Consider the following 19820-nt stretch of genomic DNA (forward strand, 5'->3'; position numbering starts at 1 on the left):
TGAGAGACAAAATCAATACACAAGCGAGGTAAAAGCAACCCACCGTGAGAACGGATGTGCCTGCTGAGGTTGCTGCTGTTCTGGAAGATCTTACTGCAGATACTGCACTGGTAGACTCGCTTATGCTCCCCAAGTTGTTTTATCAGCTTCCGCCGTATACCATGTCTACTGGAGAGAATTAAACTTCTTTTGAGGGACATGGTGTTTTGGTGATGAGCAAACCTACTGGATTAGAGAAAGAAAGGCAGGGACTGAAAGGTATCCCACAGGTTGCAAGGAAGAGTCCCACCAGCTGGCTAAAGCTAAAGGAGTGTTATGCTCAGCTTCTGGCAGGAGGGAGGGGGCCTGGAGCTTCCTCATTGCCAAGGTGCCCTCCTGGCCATCCTCTGGAAGCAGCAGATGTCAGAGCGCGGCTAACTCCAAATTATCTTCACCCAGCACAAACAAGGAAAAAAGCAGCAGCCCACCAGCCTCAGAGATTCTCTTTGCAGGCTCCTCAGAGGAACATAAAGGAACTGTTCTGACTATCCTCTGAAAACATTAGCACTACTTCAGCTTAGAAAGCCTGGCAGGTCGCATGCAGGAGGAATATGATAAGAGGGCAGCAGGGTGCCAAGAAGCAGTACTGTTCTATTTCCCAGCACAACCACCTGCTGGAATGCATTTTTGATGGCTGTGTATCAGCTAAGAACTTCAATATATAGCATTACTAGCTAATTTTGAAAAATCAAGTGCTTTATTATACAAAAAGAATTTTAAAAGCCGGTTTTATCAAGACAAAACGACATTAAAGAACTTAAATTGATCAAATATATTTAAGGGTCTCCCTGAGGTTCTAATATACTGAAGCTTTCCCCCCCCACTGCTCTAAATCGGAAGTATGACACACACAAATCAACATGAAGTCATTCATATGAGTTAAGACTGCTGTCTCACAAATGGAGTTCATTACCTGGTGTGCACAGAGCCAATCTCAGACACAGAGCCAAGATACCATTTATTGCATGTCTGTGCAGAGACGGGTGCTAGGTGGTAAATCCACAAAGCTGGCACACCTCTTAACACATAGTAAAATTTCATATACACTTTGAACAACTGTTTACAATTATGTTCAGTCACACTTAAATCTCACTAGTTCTTACAAGCCACATCTCCATTTAAAGGCACAGAGTTCTTTTTCACTGCACATGTTCTGTGGGGAGGGGGCTTTTTTTGCTCGAGGGTGGATCTTTTAGTATGCCGATTTGGACAGTTATAGTTCAAGTATTTCTGTTTGGTTCTCCTTGAGCTTATCTTCTTATGCCCAGCTTCATACATTTACCGTGTCTATCCCTTCTCCCAAGGCCACTTTCCACCAACTGTCTGTAACATCCTCTGTTTTTCAGACTCTCTCTTGCTCTTCATTATAGGTATTCATATATTTTGTCTAAAGTTCAAGTTAAATAACAGACTGGCCTTCTATTAATCATGTATCTGCAAGCTGGTCAACTACAAGATGAAAAGACTGAAAAGTAATAGTGGTTAGCGTAATTTTTTTAGCAAAGATGTCTTTTCCTGGTTTACCACCAACATTTAACAGGAGTAGTGTTTCACCTTGCAGCTGCAGGAGGCTTTTGGAATCACACTGAACAAAAGCAGTAACATGACAGAAAATGAAATTCTCGTTGTTTATGCTCCAAAATTCTACCACCAGTACCTCACCATCTGTGCACCATCTTCCACTGCACACGCCATCCTTGTGGCACTCAAAGGCAGCTCTTGTAGCAGCAGCAGCATTACACAGTTTTACAGTAATAAGAAAGAACATCTGTGGGTCCAGAAGTCGAGCAGAGCTGTTTCATGCTACATAATCTTAATTAAGCCTAAAAGGAAATTCTGCATCCCAGAACACTTACTTTGTCACTGAACTGATGCTATTTGTGGTGCTAGGCATCTTTCCTAAAACCAATTCCATAATCCTCTCTTCTGCAGCTGAAGGCAGGGCCACCTCTTCTGGTGGGACCTCAGTTACAACATCTGCTACACGTTCCACTAGAAACACATCATAAAAATACAGTGTTAATAGTTAGAAATATCTAGATTAATATAGATAGATAGAAAGAAATCAAACCTCAAATGCAGAATTTGTAGCGAGATGTGGCACCAAACATGTTATTTGCCAATGACGAATAATTGATTGCTAACGAGTAGGTAGTACTTGCAAGGTAAAGTGGCTACTGAATGTCAAGTAAAATGTAGCCAACACCTCTTAAGAAGGCATGATTTCTTACCTTTCCAACCTATCACTAAGGGGTCAGTTGACTATGCACCACAGAATTTCCTGCTAGAACTTCCCCTGAAGGAAGGTGAGGCCCTGAAAAAGGCCCCTTTCAAGAATAAACTTTAAGGTAGAGAGAGGTAGGTATCTCCTCTTCAGAGGGAGGATGCTTTCTCTCCTGTTCCTTCTTGCAGAAAGCCAGGCAGGTCTCTCATAACCATTATTCTGTGTTTCTCTGTGCCTCTCTATTACTAAAACCGTCACAGAAGAATGCAGGTTAATTAAGTGTAGGTGCCGCAACATTTAGTATAGACAAGGCCCTCCAAAATAACTAACAAAGTTTTCAAATCATCTGCTTTAGTGATCTAACTAAATACCTCCATCTTGCCTCTGTGCTACTTTTTAAACCTTTCTGAGAAGGCATCAATACAGACATATGTGGGGATATGTGCTTAGCATTTTCTTAAGTTTTGTTTTACCTGCAGAATCTTTCTCTTCAGCAACGACAAGAGGTGCTTCCGCTTTTGCTGTTTTGGGCTTTCTTCCCCGCCTGGCCTTCCTCCTTGAGTCTGTATCTGCACTGGCACTGGCTGCATCACAAATCACTGGCTGATCCACAGGGGGACCCTCCACAGCTTTCTCTGCAACAGCCTCATTTTGGCTGGTTTGGGGGGCACCTTTAGCTTGTTCCAGGTGACTCAGTAAGTGCTCTGGGTGGATGGGAAAGAAAAGAGAGTAAGGAGGAAAGAAGCTCATTAAATACTCAAAGGGACAGATCCAGCTGAAGCCTATCTATTGGGTCAACCTCACTTAGCAGATTCACCTAAAATTATTTCAAAAGTAGTCACAATACCTTCCTAAATAAAAGCATACAGTCTACTAAACATTGAAACAATTACTCAGAGGGACGGATTATTTTAAGAGATTTGTTCGATATCACTGCAAAAAGGCTGTGCTCCCTAATAATGGACACATTTTTCCAAATGCCCAAGTTACTTAGCAGCCCAAGTCTCCTTTTCAAAAATTATTCATCGAATGGTCAGAGCTCTTAAATATTTTAAGTTCTTTTGAAAAGTGCATAAAATAGCTGTAAATTCAATGCAGTAAAAACGTCTCTCATTATCTTTACTAAATCTGTGCCATAAATACCAGACAGACAATATCACTAAGTATAAGCTGGTATCACTGACCTTATACACTGCTCATGCTGTTCTCCATCCTTGATATTCCTAATCCTCACGTCATCTTCTAGACAACAGTTTTATTTTAGATTCAACATCACAGTTGTTTCCTCAGAGACTGACCACTGCTATATCCAAAATATCACTGTTCTACCTACCCTTTTTCTTAAAGGAACACAAAAATAAAAAACTTTATCTTACTGCATCATGGATGGGGCATGGCTTCACAGTGTCCTGCTCTAAGAAGAGCAGAATTGTCCTGATGCTTCTCAGTACTCTCTCATGAATTTCTAGCACTTCTTACCTGTCAGCAGCTGAGGCTCTTGGAAAGCAGATGAACACACTTTACACATCCACTGGCTGGACTCTGCTTCTGCAGCTCCACTGCCTTCTGAAGCGTTCACTAAAGTCACAAGAGGAAATACTGAAAATCTTTGAAAATGGGAAGGTGGTAAATCCCTGTAGCTTTGTTTATCTTGCAATAACTCCCCAAGTATCACAAGTTACAATTTAAGCAGTAAGAAGCACACAGGGGCAGCTGCGACCAACTCAGGATTTTCCAAACATGAACACTTGAAACATCAGATCAGATGAAAAGTCAGAACAGAAACTAGATGATGCTAGGAGAGAGAGTATCAGTGTTTTTGTAAAGTCCTGAGAGTCTCTTTATCACTTTCTAAAGAACTGTGATTATCAAAGGCACAATATAAAGCAATTTTTAGCACCTTTAAAACCAGGTTACCAGTCCTTTTCTGGGTCAGCTGAGGACAAAGCAGGAGAAGCCTCCTGGCTCTCTGTGAAGAGCATTGCAGAGTAAGAGTATTTGGATTAACAGAAGTAAGGCTGAGGACAATGAAAACCTGGGTTTGAGCAGTTTCATTAAATAGATTTTCTATGAAAACACCATATTAATGTTTTAATTAATGTTATCAGCTCACACCAGATAAAGAAGATCAAGAAGAAATTGGGGGAAAATGGAACTGGAATAAAAAACAAAAGAAAGAGGAAAATAGTTACTCTGTTCATAACTTATTGTTTTTAAGTCCTTGGATTATATGTCTGAATTTGTCAAGAGGATCTGATAAATCTGGACTGGTTCAGAGACTTTTTGGTACACACAAAGCTGAATATTCCACCATCTACAAGATGCTTCCAGAGGAGGAGGACAACACTGAAAATGGCTTAGGTGAATGGCAACACAGGAGATTCAAACTGTGTCTCAGTTTCTGCCACAGATTTCCTGTATGATCATTAGGAAGTCATTCATATCTCTGTGCCTGAGGACCCCATCTGTAATGGGATGATAAACTTAGTTCCTCCGTTTCAGTGTTGGCTCTTTAACAAAAATAAGACTTTCTCTGAAGCAGAGGTGGTTCCCTGCTACAAGCGTTCTGCAGTACAGAGGTGTGATCTCATCTGTGCTGTAATAAGTAAATAAAAAATGACTAGACAATTCAGCACCAGAAATTCCTTCTTCACAGGCTACAAAAAGAACTTATCTTCAGAGCTCTGTCCAGAAGGACAAAACCAGCAAACCTAAACCCCAAGGTTCTGCATAGCTTAAAAAAACCCCAACAAGATTAATAAGCAACATGTAAGCTACTGTATCTGTCTCATGGAGTTTCAGGCTAATAAAACTGAAAAAGCACTATCTGCAAAACTGAAGTCTGTCTTGGAAAATTGTCCCCGACTCCACACTTCCCTTGCTCCTTTAGCTGCCTCAGGCAGAAACCTAGAAACCCTAGCTGTGCACTGGGTTTTCCAGGAAGAGCCAGGTCCTGTTTAGGTTCCCACTTGTTCGGGCTTCCAGGACAGCTGCAGGGCAACCAAGTTTACTTGGAAGCACAGGTCTGGCAGTTGGCAACTGCTTTGTATGACTTTAGGCAAACAGTCAGAATTAAGAGAGGCATATTTTGTTTTAGAAACACCAAAACACTACATCAGTGGGAACACCTTAGGGTTCCCGAAGTGTAAGAGGCAGCATTTTGTTTCTATTGAAGTCAGACTTTCAAGACAGTAGGATGCAGGAGGGGCTGTTCAAACTCTTCACAGTGCAGTACAGTCCAGTCACCCATGCTCCCCGGAAAAATCAATGATGCCAAACTGAAAGACAACCCCTCAGTCAACTTTATATTTTAGCTATGACAGTATCCAAGTTAAATCAATGGATCTTCTGATGAATTCCGCTGTACACATCTCTCTCCTCCTTTTCTCCTGGCTGCTTTTAGTATTAGTAAGCAAAATTTAACAAGATAACCTTTTCAAAGAATAAACCCAGAATTTGTACTTTGATCCTGTTCTCCACCCTACACACTAGGAGTTTCCTGTTAGACACGGCAATTCGTGTTAAGTAGGTTCTTAATTTCATTGTTCCACTTATCACAGAATACGGAGGTGGGGGGGACATTGCTTCATAACTGACCTTGAGGATCGAGTTCCTATGACACCTCTAGTTATTTCCTGAGCCATATGTTCTTTTTGCCAAGAGCATCTATTGCTTATAAGTTTATCTAAATATGAATTCCTGTAATCTAGAACAGTCTGAATGCTATTAGGCTTCTGCTATTATTTTAATTTGGGGATGACCAATGTTCTTGTCATTTCCAAACAGTTCTTACACTCACTCATGGTCTCATGTTTTCTTCTAGAGCCTGATCATTTAATCATTACACTTTGCACAGAGTATCTGAAGATTTTCTTTGGAAAAGGCCCCATCCCAACAATAACCACCTCCAAAGTCAGGAATTGAGGTTTTCATGAAAATCATCTGCCTAAAGGTTTATTTGCCCCTCTATCATTTTTTAACCTGCATACGTATTTTAAGCACCATGCCCACAAAAAGAATAATCCAGTCTTTCAAATCCTCTCTAAATTAACATTTGCTGAAAGTTATATAACCATAGTATCTACATAGAAGTGCTACACCTAACAGCTCTTCAGATCTATACCTGTCCTCTGCCTCCCTTACAAATACCATAATTTTGCATACCTGCTGGATCGGCTGCTGGTATGCTGGATTTCTTCGGTTTTTTATGGGGGAAGACAGCAGACGAAGGTTTTGAAGAGATTTTATTCCCCTCTTTATCAGACTCTGTCACTACCAAGCACATATCTGTGAAGAGGAAAAACAGTTCCTTTACTTTCCAGACCTTTGATTCTCTTGCTCTGTGCTGAGGGCAGTAACCACAGTCAGAAAATTTGCCCTATAGCAGGCCTACAAAAAACATTCTCCTGCAAAATCCTAAACAGGACATTCTTATGCCTGAACCTCATACAATGTGCCTTTCATATTCTGGACTGTAAAGTGAAAGTGCTGAACAGAGAAAGCAGGATGTACCTAAACAATATTTCTAAATACCCATATACATAAAAATACACAAATAGGTTAAACTAAAGAGGAAAAAGATGAAACCTCTCAGTTTCAATACCAACTGGAAACAGCTTAGAATTCAGAAACCTGTTAACTGCACTGATTCAGCTGTACCACGTAAGACTGTGCTTACCATCAAGATGAGCCATAAAGCATGCTGATAGCAACAGCCTCTCCTCAAGCCATTTGTCACCCCAAATTATACTCAGTGTAGCAGTAATACCATTCAGGAAGTACTTCCAACTCAAGAGCAGAAAGAAAATACCCTTGCAATGCTAAAGGATCACATGCCTTTTAAATGTAGAAATGCAAAAGTTGAAGAAAATGAAGGGGCAGAGGAACAAAAGACTTCTAGCAATTCTAATTCAGATTCTAAAATATCTGCTGCCTTTTTTTGACAATGCACAAGCGATCATGTGGAATGGCAGTTCACTCTTGAGCTTATCTTATTCTAGTGGGTCCCACGTAAGGCTGCATAAGATAAAAGTATTTTTTTAAAACTGTGTAACAGTTCTGAGCAAAACCAAAACATTTTCACTATTAAAAAAGAATGGCTTCTTTAGCAAATCTGGGTATGCATTTAGACTTACACTACACTTGGGTTCCTTTGCTCTTCTATCCAGAAATGTTGACGCAACCACCAGTTCTTTAGATAAGAACTATTTATCCGGTTTGTTCACACTGAAGAGGCTGATTCATCAACTAGGCCATCCATTTTCAAAACCTCAGATATACCATGGTGAAAAATGTAGAATCTATGTTTTTTTCTTGTAGTGCAACCATGTACACAGGTTAGCCTGACTCTAAAGGCTACCAAACTCAGGGTCATAGCCTATCTGATAAACAGCACTGCCAACTACAACAGTTTGGCAACTATCAGTCCCTATCAGGACTGGGCCCTTAGGAAGGAAAAAAGGCCCCCACACATACCATTGGCAATACTAGTGACCTGCTTCAGCACTGGCTTTTCCATTTTTTTGGCGTAAAAAGCTGCATACCACACTCGCAGCTCAGTTCCTGGTGGGATGTCCTGGGAGGTGGTGAAGTAAATATCATTGTCATGCTGGAAGGCAGTTAAGTTTTGATGCTCGTATTCGGTGGCTGGTCGCACCATCATCATCCAGTTGCAATCATCTTCATTTGAGGTGTCAAAATATACCAGGGGCCCATCCTTCTGGAACACCTGCCAAGCAAAATATTTACGTAATAAAACCCTAACAAATAGTACAAAGTTAAGAAGAATTTTTATTTTCTGCTTTTGCAATGGCTCCCATTCAATGTACATCAGAGACAAAGAAAGCCTCAACACTTGCATCAGGCATGTTTCATATATCAGTCACATCTACAGATGAGTAAGTCTGAGAGACTACTGGGGCAGGATGGAAACAAACTGAACTTCGATCCTAAGAATTCTTGCTATAGCCACCAGTTTCTCAAAAAATATGAATGACTGAATACAAAAGAATGGAGGGGAATCCAAACAGCATGCTGTGAAACACTCATCAACCCAAGTCACATTTCTAAATTTTTACTTCTGCGTTAGGTATTACTGAAAACTAAGAGTTAATTAAATTTTTACCATAGCATTTTTCCTACCAAAACTGTCAAGAGAAGAATAAAACAAATGCAAGACAAAAAAAATATATTCTGCACATTCCATAAACCTAATGCATATGTCACTCATCAAGCAAATACAATGACATTGAAGAGACTCATTTAAAACAACCGAAATTAACTACCATAGTCGTCTCTCTTGTATCATCACATGCAGAAGGTGGAAGATAAGCAGTTTTGCTGACTGTATCCTAGCCCTATCTCCTACAAGGATGTTCACTTCAAACACGCAGAACAAGCCTCTAGTTTGGTTCTTCTGTATTTTCAGAATCACAGAACGGTCAGGGTTGGAAGGGACCTCTGGAGTAGTTCAACCCCCTGCTAAAGCAGGTTCACCTACAGCAGGTTGCACAGGATCACATACAGGCAGGTTTTGGATGTCTCCAGGGAAGAAGACTCCACAACCTCCCTGGGCAGCCTGTTCCAGTGCTCTGTCACCCTCAAAGTAAAGAAGTTTTTCCTCATATTCAGATGGAACTTGTGTGTTTCAGTTTCTGCCCATTGCCCAGAGAGTCTGGTCCCATCCTCTTGATACCCACCCTTAAGGTATTTGTGTATCTAGAGGACCAGCTCTCTCAGCCTTTCTTCATAAGGGAGATGCTCCAGTCCCCTAATCATCTTCATAGCCGTCTGCTCAACCCTCTCCAGTAGTTCCCCGTCTCTCTTGAACCAAGGAGCCCAGTGCTCCAGATGCAGCCTCACCAGGGCAGAGTAGGGGGGAAGAATAACCTCCCTTAACCTGCTGGCCATGCTCCTCCTAACGTACCCCAGGATCCCGTTGGCCTTCTTAACCATGATCCAGCAGTGTGCCCTTACGACCAGCTTGCTGTCCACCAGGACTTCCAGGTCTATCGCAAAATGGTTTCCAGCAGGTCAGCCCCCAGCCTGTACTGGTGCATGGCGTTGTTTCTGCTTAGGTGCAGAACCCTACACTTGCCTTTGTTGAACTTCGTAAGGTTCCTCTTCGCCCAACTCTCCAGCCTGTCAAGGTCTTGCTGAATGGCAGCGCAGCCTTCTGGTGAATCAGCCACTCCTTCCTGTTTTGTATCGTCAGCAAACTTGCTGAGGGTATGCTCTGTCCCTCCATCTTGACGATGCTTGTTTAGCTAGTCCATGGCAGGGCATGCCTAAAAGGTGTCCCAAATAACGCCCCTACACACATTTTTCCCCCCCATAGTGTCAGATGGCATAAATTCATCACAGGTAAAACTGACTCCTTGTTACTGCTTTTCATGTGTCATGTCTTACCTTTAGGGGGAAAACTGATTCTTTTTCCAGCTTGGCAACTCTCTTGGATTCAAATGGGCCAAACTGGGTACGCTTCACTAGCTGAGTGAGAGCAAACACTCCTTCGGTCCCATCTTCCAATTGCCTTATCTCCAAATTAGAAGGCAGAGATGATCTAAAAATTGAAGAGAGAATTGAGGGAAAAAAAAACCCCAGCTACACATGGGACAACACTGCCAGAAGCCATGGAAGAAAGAAGTCAACATCTATTTCTCCCATCTCCAGTGACAGCAAAGTGTTTTGATCAACATACCCTAACTTCCATGAGGATTTATAAACAAACATAGAGGAAAACCCACAAGCAGCGGAAGAGGCCAAATCAGTGATTGCTTGAAAGCGCTTCACTCATGTAAGTCCAGGGACCTGATGGGTTGCACCTGAGGGTGCTGACAGAGCACTCCAACACCATAGTGAGACTATTCTCTATTGTCTTGGAAAGATCATGGGCATCAGGGGAGGTCCCCAATGACTGAAGACAAATGTTGCACCCATCTTTAAAAAAAGCCAAAAGGATGATACAAGGAACTACAGGTTGGTCAGCCTCACTTCAGTCCCTATGAAAATCAAGGAACAAGACCTTTTGGGAGGCATTTATCGGCTCATGAGGAGAAAGTGACTGGAAACAGTCACTCTGGATTGATTAATGGCAACTCATGCCTGACAAACTGTTTGCCTTCCAGGATAAACAACTTGGTTTGCATAGTGGAGGAACTACCGAGGTTATACCAAGCAGGAGAACAGAACCATTCATAAGAATGAGAAATTCTCATACACTTCTCTAAAACTAATATGGTATATCTGAGGAGGGGAAAAAGTTGCAGGTACTTGACTAAGACAGAAGACATCACCCCACCTGGCACTGTCTAACTTTGTGGCAGAAACCTCAGCAAAGAAGCCAAGTCCCCATGAGCAGCAAGTTGTTTTTCGGCTTCAGTTCAGTAAAGCACTTAAGCGTATGCATCAGTTTTTCTATTTAATCAAGGCCACGTGCTCTCCATACATCGGGACTTCATTTTTCAGCTGTCAGCGTGACACCCATTAAACAGCAAATGCGTTTTAAAGAACTAACATGGGGGGTTAGTCAGAAGTAACATAAACGTTCCTTACCTTGCCCTGCTCAATACAAAGGAGTCTTTGACTGTCACCACTGGGCCCAGTTCTGGACACTCTGAATCATGGTACTGCCCACAGTCCTCACACCCTGCAAGGAAGCAGACAGCGTACAGAAGGGTTGATGGAAAATACTTTCACTGTAGGACCGCTGCCACCTCCTTTCAAAAGCCAAATACAAAACCAAGCACCAGGCAAAGTACGTACATACAGAGGCAGATGTTTGTTTATATTACTTTAAAAACCATGTATAATTGAACAAGTTGATAGCTGGCACCTCTAGGTGAGATAACACACACCATGATCGGTACTGTCCAAATACAATTGTTTAAATTCTGTTTCAAAGGAAAATAATTGCCTTGCATCCGCAGTCAATATTCTACTTAAAGGTGGCATTATTTGTCAGGTAAAGTGCCATAACATCTAGCAACTGAAGAAAACCACATTACCACCTTCACCAGAACCCAGGCTTTCAGAAACAGCTTGGGTAGCATGGTCATTTGAGCACCAGGAGGCATAAACTGAGTACCAGCAGTGGGACTGGCACAGGGCCTCGACAGGCACAGCATACTGTGGGAACCCAGCTTTGCCTGGAGCCATGCCTGGCCCGCTCGTGCTCCTCACTCACAGCGCAGGGAGAGATACCTCCAAGATACCTTCTGGTGCCTTTCCAAACAAGCCAGCTGGCTGCGCAACACACTTTGGCCACTTTTTAATTCACGGTCAGCTTACCTAAATTAACTTTTAGTTTATTAAGTGGCTGTAAATTAGTCAGAACTGAATAGTTCCTAAGGAACAATTTCCAGACCAAGGTAATTTGAGGCTTTCTAAAATAAGCCAACTTAACAGGATTTCACACACATACACATTGCTTCACTGTGAAAAACAGCTGTCAAACTGCCCTGCCTGGTCAGCTACTAATGCAGCTTAAGAAGAGATCATCACATAAGGGTTATATTCCTATAGCGTGATTTTCATCTGAGCTCCACACTCACAAGGGCAAGTGAGGTAACTTCAGTAAGGATGCAAAGTTATGGTGGTTATGCTTTGTTTGGGAAGAGAACAGGACAAAAGCCATGTCATTCCAGGGTATGTCCCCTCTGGCAAAGCTACTCTGTACTCCTAACTGGAAACCTCTCCCTTGCAGCATCTGTCCCAGTGAACTAAAAAAATGATTTATTCTAAGACATGGAAAAGGGATCCCAAACTATAATGCACAGCTCCGTGTTGCTGCTTCTTCTGGCAACAGAACAGCTTAGCAGTGAAAATCCACATACATTTGACAAACCAGCTTGGTGTAACCCCCAAGCCTGGCTGCTGCTTCCTGTACAGCTGTTTGTGATGCCCTCTGGTGAACCAAGGAACGAAACAATCAGCTTTTCCCATCAGTTTATTTTTCAGTTGAATGAATTTCGCAGTCCAGTTTGCTGTACAGCAGCAGATAGCTGTATCGGAGGAAAGGACCTGCAGGCATGTGCTATTCACATAGCACCAGCATCAAAACGAAGCCTACAGCTGTCCCACACTGTTTACTGTACCACTACCACCCTTAGGTGGGCCTGTAGCTCACACTGAGCTTAATACTGCTGAAATAATCTGGGCTACATACAAATTTCCAGAACCAGAGAAGGCACAGGAGCCACAAAGGAATGTGTAAACCAGACTGCTGAAAAGAACTGGATTATCAACCACAAAGGGTTGTCATAACCAATGGGGACAGGAAGGAATAGCCGGAGCGACAACTTCTTAGAAGGGCTTTGCTGCCAAAGGAAATTAAGCACTTTGTCATTCCCCTTATCTTTTGACTGCATCTAGGCGCCCCTTACTTCTGCAAAGATAGCCACTGCACAGGTTCAACAAAGTGCACACAGCACTATCCAAAACTACATGCAGGAATAAGCTACACATTCCTCTCGCTCCTTTGCAAATGAATGATCATAGTAGGGGGAATACGACATTGATACTGTGTAGTATGCCTCTCAAAATCTAAGGGGCACCTTACAGCAGACATACCCCCAAGGCTGTTATGCTCACCATATGTGACACTTTCAAGAGATTACAGCCACTAGAGAAATACAAAACTAAGCATGGGACAAATGGTAAAATACCCTGGGGGGAGTATATTCACAGACTTCTATCAAAAAATACTCAAAAACTCTCTTAGGTCTATGAAATATATATTCAATTATGCTAACTATGGGAGTGCATAGTATCATTTACAACAACTTATTTTTTCAGAACAAAAGCAGTTCCCATATCCCATGGAAAAAACTTACAGAAAGCACAAGAAAGCTAAAGAAATGACCCGTCTCCCCACTGGAAGGGGGAAAACCATGTTGTGTGACACCTTCTTTCTGTACAAATTAGGGTGTCACATCCTAATCCCTGTTGCTATCCTCCAGCGTCTTTTTATGAAGTGGAAGATAAGGTAACTTCACTACTGGTACCTGCAACTCAGCAAGATTGCCTACTGAGTCAACACTATTTTTGAAAGAAACCTGGTGAATCTGTGGTGGAGGGAAAAGTGGAACTTTCCAGCATAGTTGCCATAAGGTTAATGTACAGCTGTGGAGCCATCAGGAGTAAAAGGCTGTGGATCCATACGACCGGTGATGTATGCTTCATTTTGCTCTTCCAGATAGGTTCCACAGTATCTGGGTCCTCTCTGCTAATTCAAGCAGGTGAGTGGACTCTGCTTTTTTCTGTTGTGACACCAGATCCTACATATCCAGGCTGGTGAAAAAAGAGAAGCTGCAGGGGCTAGTATGCCACTGGGAAACATGCCTACTAGCCAAGCTCCATCAGGCATGGGATACTGCCCACTACAGTCCCTGGGCACACCACCGCTGCAGCCTCTCTTCACATGTCATGACCCCACAAGTCCAGATGCCAGGTCACTGAGCCCGACGCAGCATACAGGGCTACACAGAAGACAGACCACAGAGCTGAGCTGCATGAAGCACTGGCCCAGGGGCACAAGAAAACACAGTGAATGCCATGAGTGAAACTCGTCAGGGCAGTCGGTGCATCTCCAGCTGGGCTTGTCCAGAAAGAATAATGAGCCTGCACCCTCCTGTGGAGCTGCAGATCTTCAACTCAGGCTAGAGGTCAGAGTTCCCCACAGACACCCCTGGGTGCTAAAGCTGGCTGTATAAATGAAAGGCTTAAACTACTGTCAGGCCTTCAATCTCACTTACTTCAACCATTACAAATCTATTCTGCTAACTCACGTTCAGAGGTCTCTGTGCTTGCCAACAAAACTGGGAGAATGTGTATGCTTAAAATGAGCAACTTTCTCTCTACTCCTCCATAAGCTGTTTGAGCCTCTTTTACATAAATATTTTCCTAAATAAAAACTTAGTCTGTTTTAGTCTTCAATCATTCTGAGTAGACAGGTCACATCATGAAAGTTAATTTTCCCTTTTAATACTTACAAATAAACATAGTCTCATCACTGCCATCTTCAGCCATTTTTCAAACCTGTCAAAATACAAAGACGAAGTTAGTTCTGGATGACTTTTACCTTCTGTATTATGGAAACACCCCTTTATGGACTAATGATGCTGACTGGCCCAGAGCATACCCAAACACATTACTGCCCCTCCAGGAGTATCAGTGAAAAGTTAAAGGAATTGAAGTTGCTAAAAATCCCCCAGTGACTGCTGTATCATTACATGTATTGCTGAAGTCACTACCAGGAAGCCTACATGTCTGCAGGTTCACAGCCATTTCTCGGCGAGGCCATGCTGCCTCATGCCATTCCCCATCCCTTCCCTCACCAACCTCCAGCCACCCCTGTGTCCCCTGCTATAAGCTCCCACAGAGCCTCAGAACGAGCAGAGCGAGGGGACTAATCCAGGCCAGCAACAACCGCTGCAGAAACAAGGCCCATTTGGTTCAATGGAACATTTTATTGAACAGTAGTTTAAAAAGTTATCTATGAAGGGTGGATTACTTAAGACATTAATCTTAAGAACCTAAAACCTGTAGATACGATCACAGATTTCTTTCAAAGGCAAAGCTATACTGTGGTAAAGGGCGTCAGAAAACCTGGAAAAAATCCAGTCTCTGTCACTGACCTTCCATGAATGGTAACTCACCAATTTACTTTCACCCATAGAATAAGGATAATCTATATTCACTTACATAAATCAGTTTTGGAGGTATGCATTAAAAACTTGCATAAACACTATCTATTGCTCCTCAATGATGTCTAGACAGTCTAAATTATGGTTGGCAAATAATCTGATTATGTGTGGCTAAGATCAGGGCACAAGCAGAATCTAGAAGATAGTTTTCCCTTTTCTAACCATGACAAGGCTCTCCTCTTCCAATAATCAATTTTCCCAACGCCCAGTGAGAGGCAAAGCAAGTCGAAGATCATGACCCAGAGCTACGACAGAATGAGGCTGCAGAAACAGCAAGCACATTGGTCAAGAAGAGAACAGGAAGGAGTAAGAGACTGAACCCATGAGGGGGAGTAGGACAGGAAGGGAGGAAACATGACCAAAGACACACCAAGCCAGCTGAGCCCCCTTGGAAAAAAGATAAAGCATGTGCTACTGTAACAACAGAAGCAAAGTTAAAGATACACACAAGCATGGCCGTTACTCAGCATCAGTGTAGAAGCAGGACTTCCCGTTAACGAGTTTATTCTTGACCACTGATGCTTCAGATGCTCTGCCTGGCTGGGCCATGGATATGCTTCAGGCTGGAGCCTGGAGCAGCAGCTACTTCTGCACAGGTACCAGCTCTACTGACTTCTCAGCGCAAGTGAAGTCCCTGTCCCACACAACCCCTTTCACCGTTTCAGGAAGGACTCTGTACTTGTGTCAAATCCGATGCTAAAGCTACAATGGCACCTGCACATGCCAGGAAGCCGTGTCTGATAAGCAGCAGCCAGCTGCACCCATGCTCCACTCTCCCTCAAGCCTCCACCACAAGCAGCAAACAGGTTCCTTCACCAATCGGCAGGATACACCCAGTTAGCAAAGGACAGTCCACCACCACACAGAGATGTGCTGGGTGGACAGCCAGGAAGTCAACTGATGGGAATATAAAGGGGCACCTGGTCGCTGAGGCTCTTGCCTCCTGCTGCTCCGTCATCTAAGCAGCAGCCTAAGAAGGATTTTGGCCACCAAGTCTGGCCACCCTAGCATTCCCCCACAGCCCATTCCAAGCCCTACCTTCCCCAACTCCACCTAATGTCAACAGCACGATCCCTCCTAATACCCACTGCCCCAATAAGGGGCCAGCATTGTCTGTGGCACAGGCTAGGCCTTTCTCAGCTACAGCTTTTGGGGACTAAACTCATATAATAAAGCATTTATACAAAAGTCCAGTGCTGAGCACAAGCAGCAATTCAGGGAATTTCCCAAAAGTTCTTTTTCTGAAAGCACTGACAATGCAACAGGTATTTAGGGAAACCCAGAGTACAATTGTGCAAAACAAGCCACAGAAAGCACATTGTAGGCTGATGTAAAAAATTGTTCTGTTTTGCTTTTTAACCAAGATGTACTGAGGATGCTCTGCACTATTTCAAGAGGTGTATGTCCAGTTATTTTTAGATAGGTTGTTTCCTGACAAGACTTTAATCCTAAATATGGCTGAATTAACAAATAGTCTTCTTGGTCAATGGTTCAGATATGCAGGGGACACTGCAGCAAGATGAGCAATACTGCTGTGTGACCTGCTTGTCAAAGGCATTCTCTTTCTAGGACTTTCCTGTGTCACATTCTTCACAAATAACAGACTGATGACATGCAGTATTACAGAAGCAGCATCAGTCTTGTTTTAGGGGCCATCAGATGAGAATAGCAACAAAGGGGCGGAGAAATCATAGTAGCATAAATGTTGTTCAAGGTGATGGGGAGAAAACGTAAAGGTCCCTCAAACACACCTCGCGTAGTTGGTAAGGACACTACATTACAGCTATTATCTGCATTAGGGCAATTTTCATTTTTGCAGCAAGTACTTCTATTTTCCACATCACATTTCTGATTTGTCATGTGTCTTTCCTATGTTCAGCACAATGACCTGCTATGCTTTGAAATAAACAGGAACAGGTAATGTATTGTCTATCAAATAAACTCACACCTCAACATGCAAGTGCAAAAAAAGAGGACCACCTTGCATTAGTATCTGCACCTTGTTACAAATTCTCATGTGGTCCTTTTTTTTTCCCCCCCTCCGTACTTTACTGAAAGCGTAAGAAAGGAAGAACTGCCCCAAAATGGCTCTAACAATTCTGCTTTGCAGACACATACTGCTTCTCACTCGTAGGCTTCAAAACTCACAAATCTCAACTGTATTTCCCAAGAGTTTTTTTAAATAAATGACATTATGCCACCCACTCTATCTGGTAAATGCAATCACACAATGGCCACGCTAGCTCACATGATAGCACTGAAGACAGACTTCAGAGTTTTTTACCCTCATCTGCTGTTGCTCTGACCCATGTCTGATTTCCTTTTCAATCATTCATATCAGAAAAATATTCCATGAAATTAACTCATCCTACTGCATGCAGTTATGTTCTTGTCTTGCAGAGGTAATCAAAGCTTCTGGGAATACCAGATACTTTTATATAAACCAGAGACCAATCACCAAGCAGTGAATAATCAGGTGAAAAGCTACGTAGAAGAAACTAGACCACAGGTACAAGGCCTCATTCTGACAGCAGTAAAAAAGCTGCTTGTATAATTAACTGAGTGACTTTGTGCCCAGTGTAAAGCACACAGCTAAGCACACAAACTCCAGCTGCAACACAGGCCTCTGGACACTTTTGGCGGGAACCCAGATGAAGACACGGAGGGGCTGCGGTGTCACAGGTATCTGCCTGTGGAGCATGATGTGCTGCAGTATTAGTGTCAGGGAACCACCTGAGCCGTAAGCTATCCAAAAATGTAAGACCGGGTGTAAAAAACATACCTTCCCCTTATAATCTGCTGAAGAAAGAAATCGGGTTTCAGTGGTAAGTTGAGTAATTTTGATATTGCAAATAGATTTTAAAAAAAATAGTTAAGAAGAATTAAAAAATAAACCAAATCCCTAAAAAAAACCTGTATTTGAATTTAATGACCAACAAAGTAAAACAGAAGTTTCCCTTTCTTCAGTTTTCCATTAAAGTTCTAAAATGGGCTTCTGCTAAGGTGAATAAGTAACCAGAAAACACAAGAGGATGGTTACTGCAAATACACATGTGCAAGCAGAACACGCTTAAAAATACACATTGTCGTCTTCATAATGTAGCCTAATTTGTTCACGCTACTGTTCGAAGTAATCAGAAGCTATCTGGCAGAATATCTGGTAAACTACGTTGAGACCTTGTATCCACACAAATCTACAACCACTCCATCAGTTATTGTTGGGAAGGGGGAGGGGGACAATTTCCACAGCAGTAAGGGGAAGCACAGTAACAGAGCGGGTGCTGAGTTCACACCACCTGCCCTTCCCAGCGTTGCAACCTCACGCTGCCCAGGCTGAATAAAGCACACGCGAAGTTTAATGAACGCGAGCAGAAAACGAGCGCATTGCAGAGGCCGTGTCCGCGGGGAGCACTGCCGGCCGGGGCTTTTCTTCCTTTTGTCTGGCAGCGAACGCACCGCACCTTCTCCCAGGCGGCGCGCACCCGGAGCCCGGGCAGGGCCGGGCAGCGCCGCCGGCCCCGGTTCCCAAGCTCGGGGGAACCTGCCGCCCCCTCCCCCGGGGTTCGCGCCCTCACACCTGGAAGCGACTCCCTCCACCCCCCCGGGGCGCTCCTCGCTCCCGCGGCTCGGCCGCCCCGCGGCGACCGCAGCCCCTCGCCCCGGCTGCCGCCGGGGAAACGCCGCTGCCGGCGGCACCAGCCCCAGAGGGGCCGTTTCCCTCACAGGGCCCGCGCCCGCCCCGGACCAACGGCCTTACCGGCCGAGCCCCGCCTGCGGGGACACCCCCCCCCGCCCCCGCCGCCGTCACACAGCCCCCGCGCCCCGCCGCCACCACCCCCCCCCCAGCCCGCCTGACACGCTGCCGGGGCCGGCGCCCGGCAAGGCGCAGCCCGGCGGCGGGGCCGGAGCCTCCCGGCGCCGCGGGGTGCGTGCGTGTGTGCGAGCGGGGCCGGCGGGAGGCCTCAGCGCGGGCACGGCCGGCGCTGAGTGGCGGGACCGCGCCGCAGCCGCCAGGAGCCCGGCGGGCCCCGGCCCGGGATCCGGGAGCGGCTCCGCCGGGTTTTGCCTCGGACCCGCCTCGCCCCCCTCGCTACTGCCCTCCCTCCGCGCGCCGCGGCACGGCCGCTGTAACAAAGAACAGGCGGCATGGAGGAGGCGGCGGCGGCGGAGGAGGAGGCGGCGGGGCCGCCGCCGCCGCCACGCCGGGAGCCGCCGCCGCCCCGGGAGCCCTCGCCGCCGCCCCCGCCTCGGCCCCGCGCGGCCGGGGAGCGGCGGGGCGGCGAGCGGAGGCGCGGGGGCCGAGCCGCGCGGGCCGGGCGCGGGGCGGCGGGGCGGGGGTCCCGCGTGGGGAGTGCCGCGCGTGGGCCGGGGCGGGGTGGGGCGCGGCGGGCGCGAGCGCGGGGGACCGGCGTTACCTGCTTGGGGAATGGCCAGACCCGGATCGGATCCGGACTCCGGGTTCCGATCCGCTCCGGAAACCACGCGCCACCGGAAACCGGCCGGGCCGCCCGCAAAGCACGGTGGGAAGCGTAGTCCACCGGCGGCGGGGAGGGCCGCGCGGCCCGGGCCCCGCCAGCGGCCGCCGTCGTTAGTGGGGGGGCGGCGGAGGCACAGTCCTACTCCCGGCGCCCCCATCGCCCTGGCTCGTCCCTGCCGGGGCGGGTCTGCAGCGGCGGCGGCCGGGCCTTCGGCACCGCGTCCCCGGGGTCCCCCCCCAACCGGGCCGTGCGACACCTGCGCGAGGGGCGGCCGCCCCCTCCCGGCCGGCTGCCCCGTGCTGCCGGCGCGGCGCCTCGGTGCCGGGCGGGGCTGGAGCGGGAGGGCGGCTGCCGTCGGGGGTGGCTCCGCAGCCG

General features: G+C 45.6%; 1 protein-coding gene across 8 annotated transcripts in view; it reads right to left on the minus strand.

The window, feature by feature from the left end:
* The window catches only part of PRDM15 (PR/SET domain 15), a 38840-nt gene extending 19341 nt beyond the window's left edge, over positions 1 to 19499 (minus strand). For 2 of the 8 annotated variants that reach the window (XM_056329963.1, XM_056329959.1), the window contains exons 1-10: positions 19383 to 19499; positions 14254 to 14299; positions 10817 to 10910; positions 9671 to 9824; positions 7739 to 7991; positions 6428 to 6550; positions 3743 to 3841; positions 2737 to 2967; positions 1896 to 2031; positions 44 to 225 (exon numbers count right to left, since the gene is read on the minus strand). In XM_056329963.1, the coding sequence (XP_056185938.1) occupies positions 44 to 225; positions 1896 to 2031; positions 2737 to 2967; positions 3743 to 3841; positions 6428 to 6550; positions 7739 to 7991; positions 9671 to 9824; positions 10817 to 10910; positions 14254 to 14290 (1309 nt within the window). In that variant the 5' untranslated portion in view covers positions 14291 to 14299; positions 19383 to 19499. Of the gene's footprint in view, positions 1 to 43; positions 226 to 1895; positions 2032 to 2736; positions 2968 to 3742; positions 3842 to 6427; positions 6551 to 7738; positions 7992 to 9670; positions 9825 to 10816; positions 10911 to 14253; positions 14300 to 15129; positions 15394 to 15415; positions 18337 to 19382 lie in introns of those variants that run through there. The other 6 variants (XM_056329965.1, XM_056329964.1, XM_056329962.1 and 3 more) reach the window with 6 other exon arrangements.
* Between the last annotated feature and the right edge of the window lie 321 nt (positions 19500 to 19820).

This window comes from Falco biarmicus, chromosome 2, assembly GCF_023638135.1.
Source record: "Falco biarmicus isolate bFalBia1 chromosome 2, bFalBia1.pri, whole genome shotgun sequence".
NCBI classification, from domain to species: domain Eukaryota; kingdom Metazoa; phylum Chordata; class Aves; order Falconiformes; family Falconidae; genus Falco; species Falco biarmicus.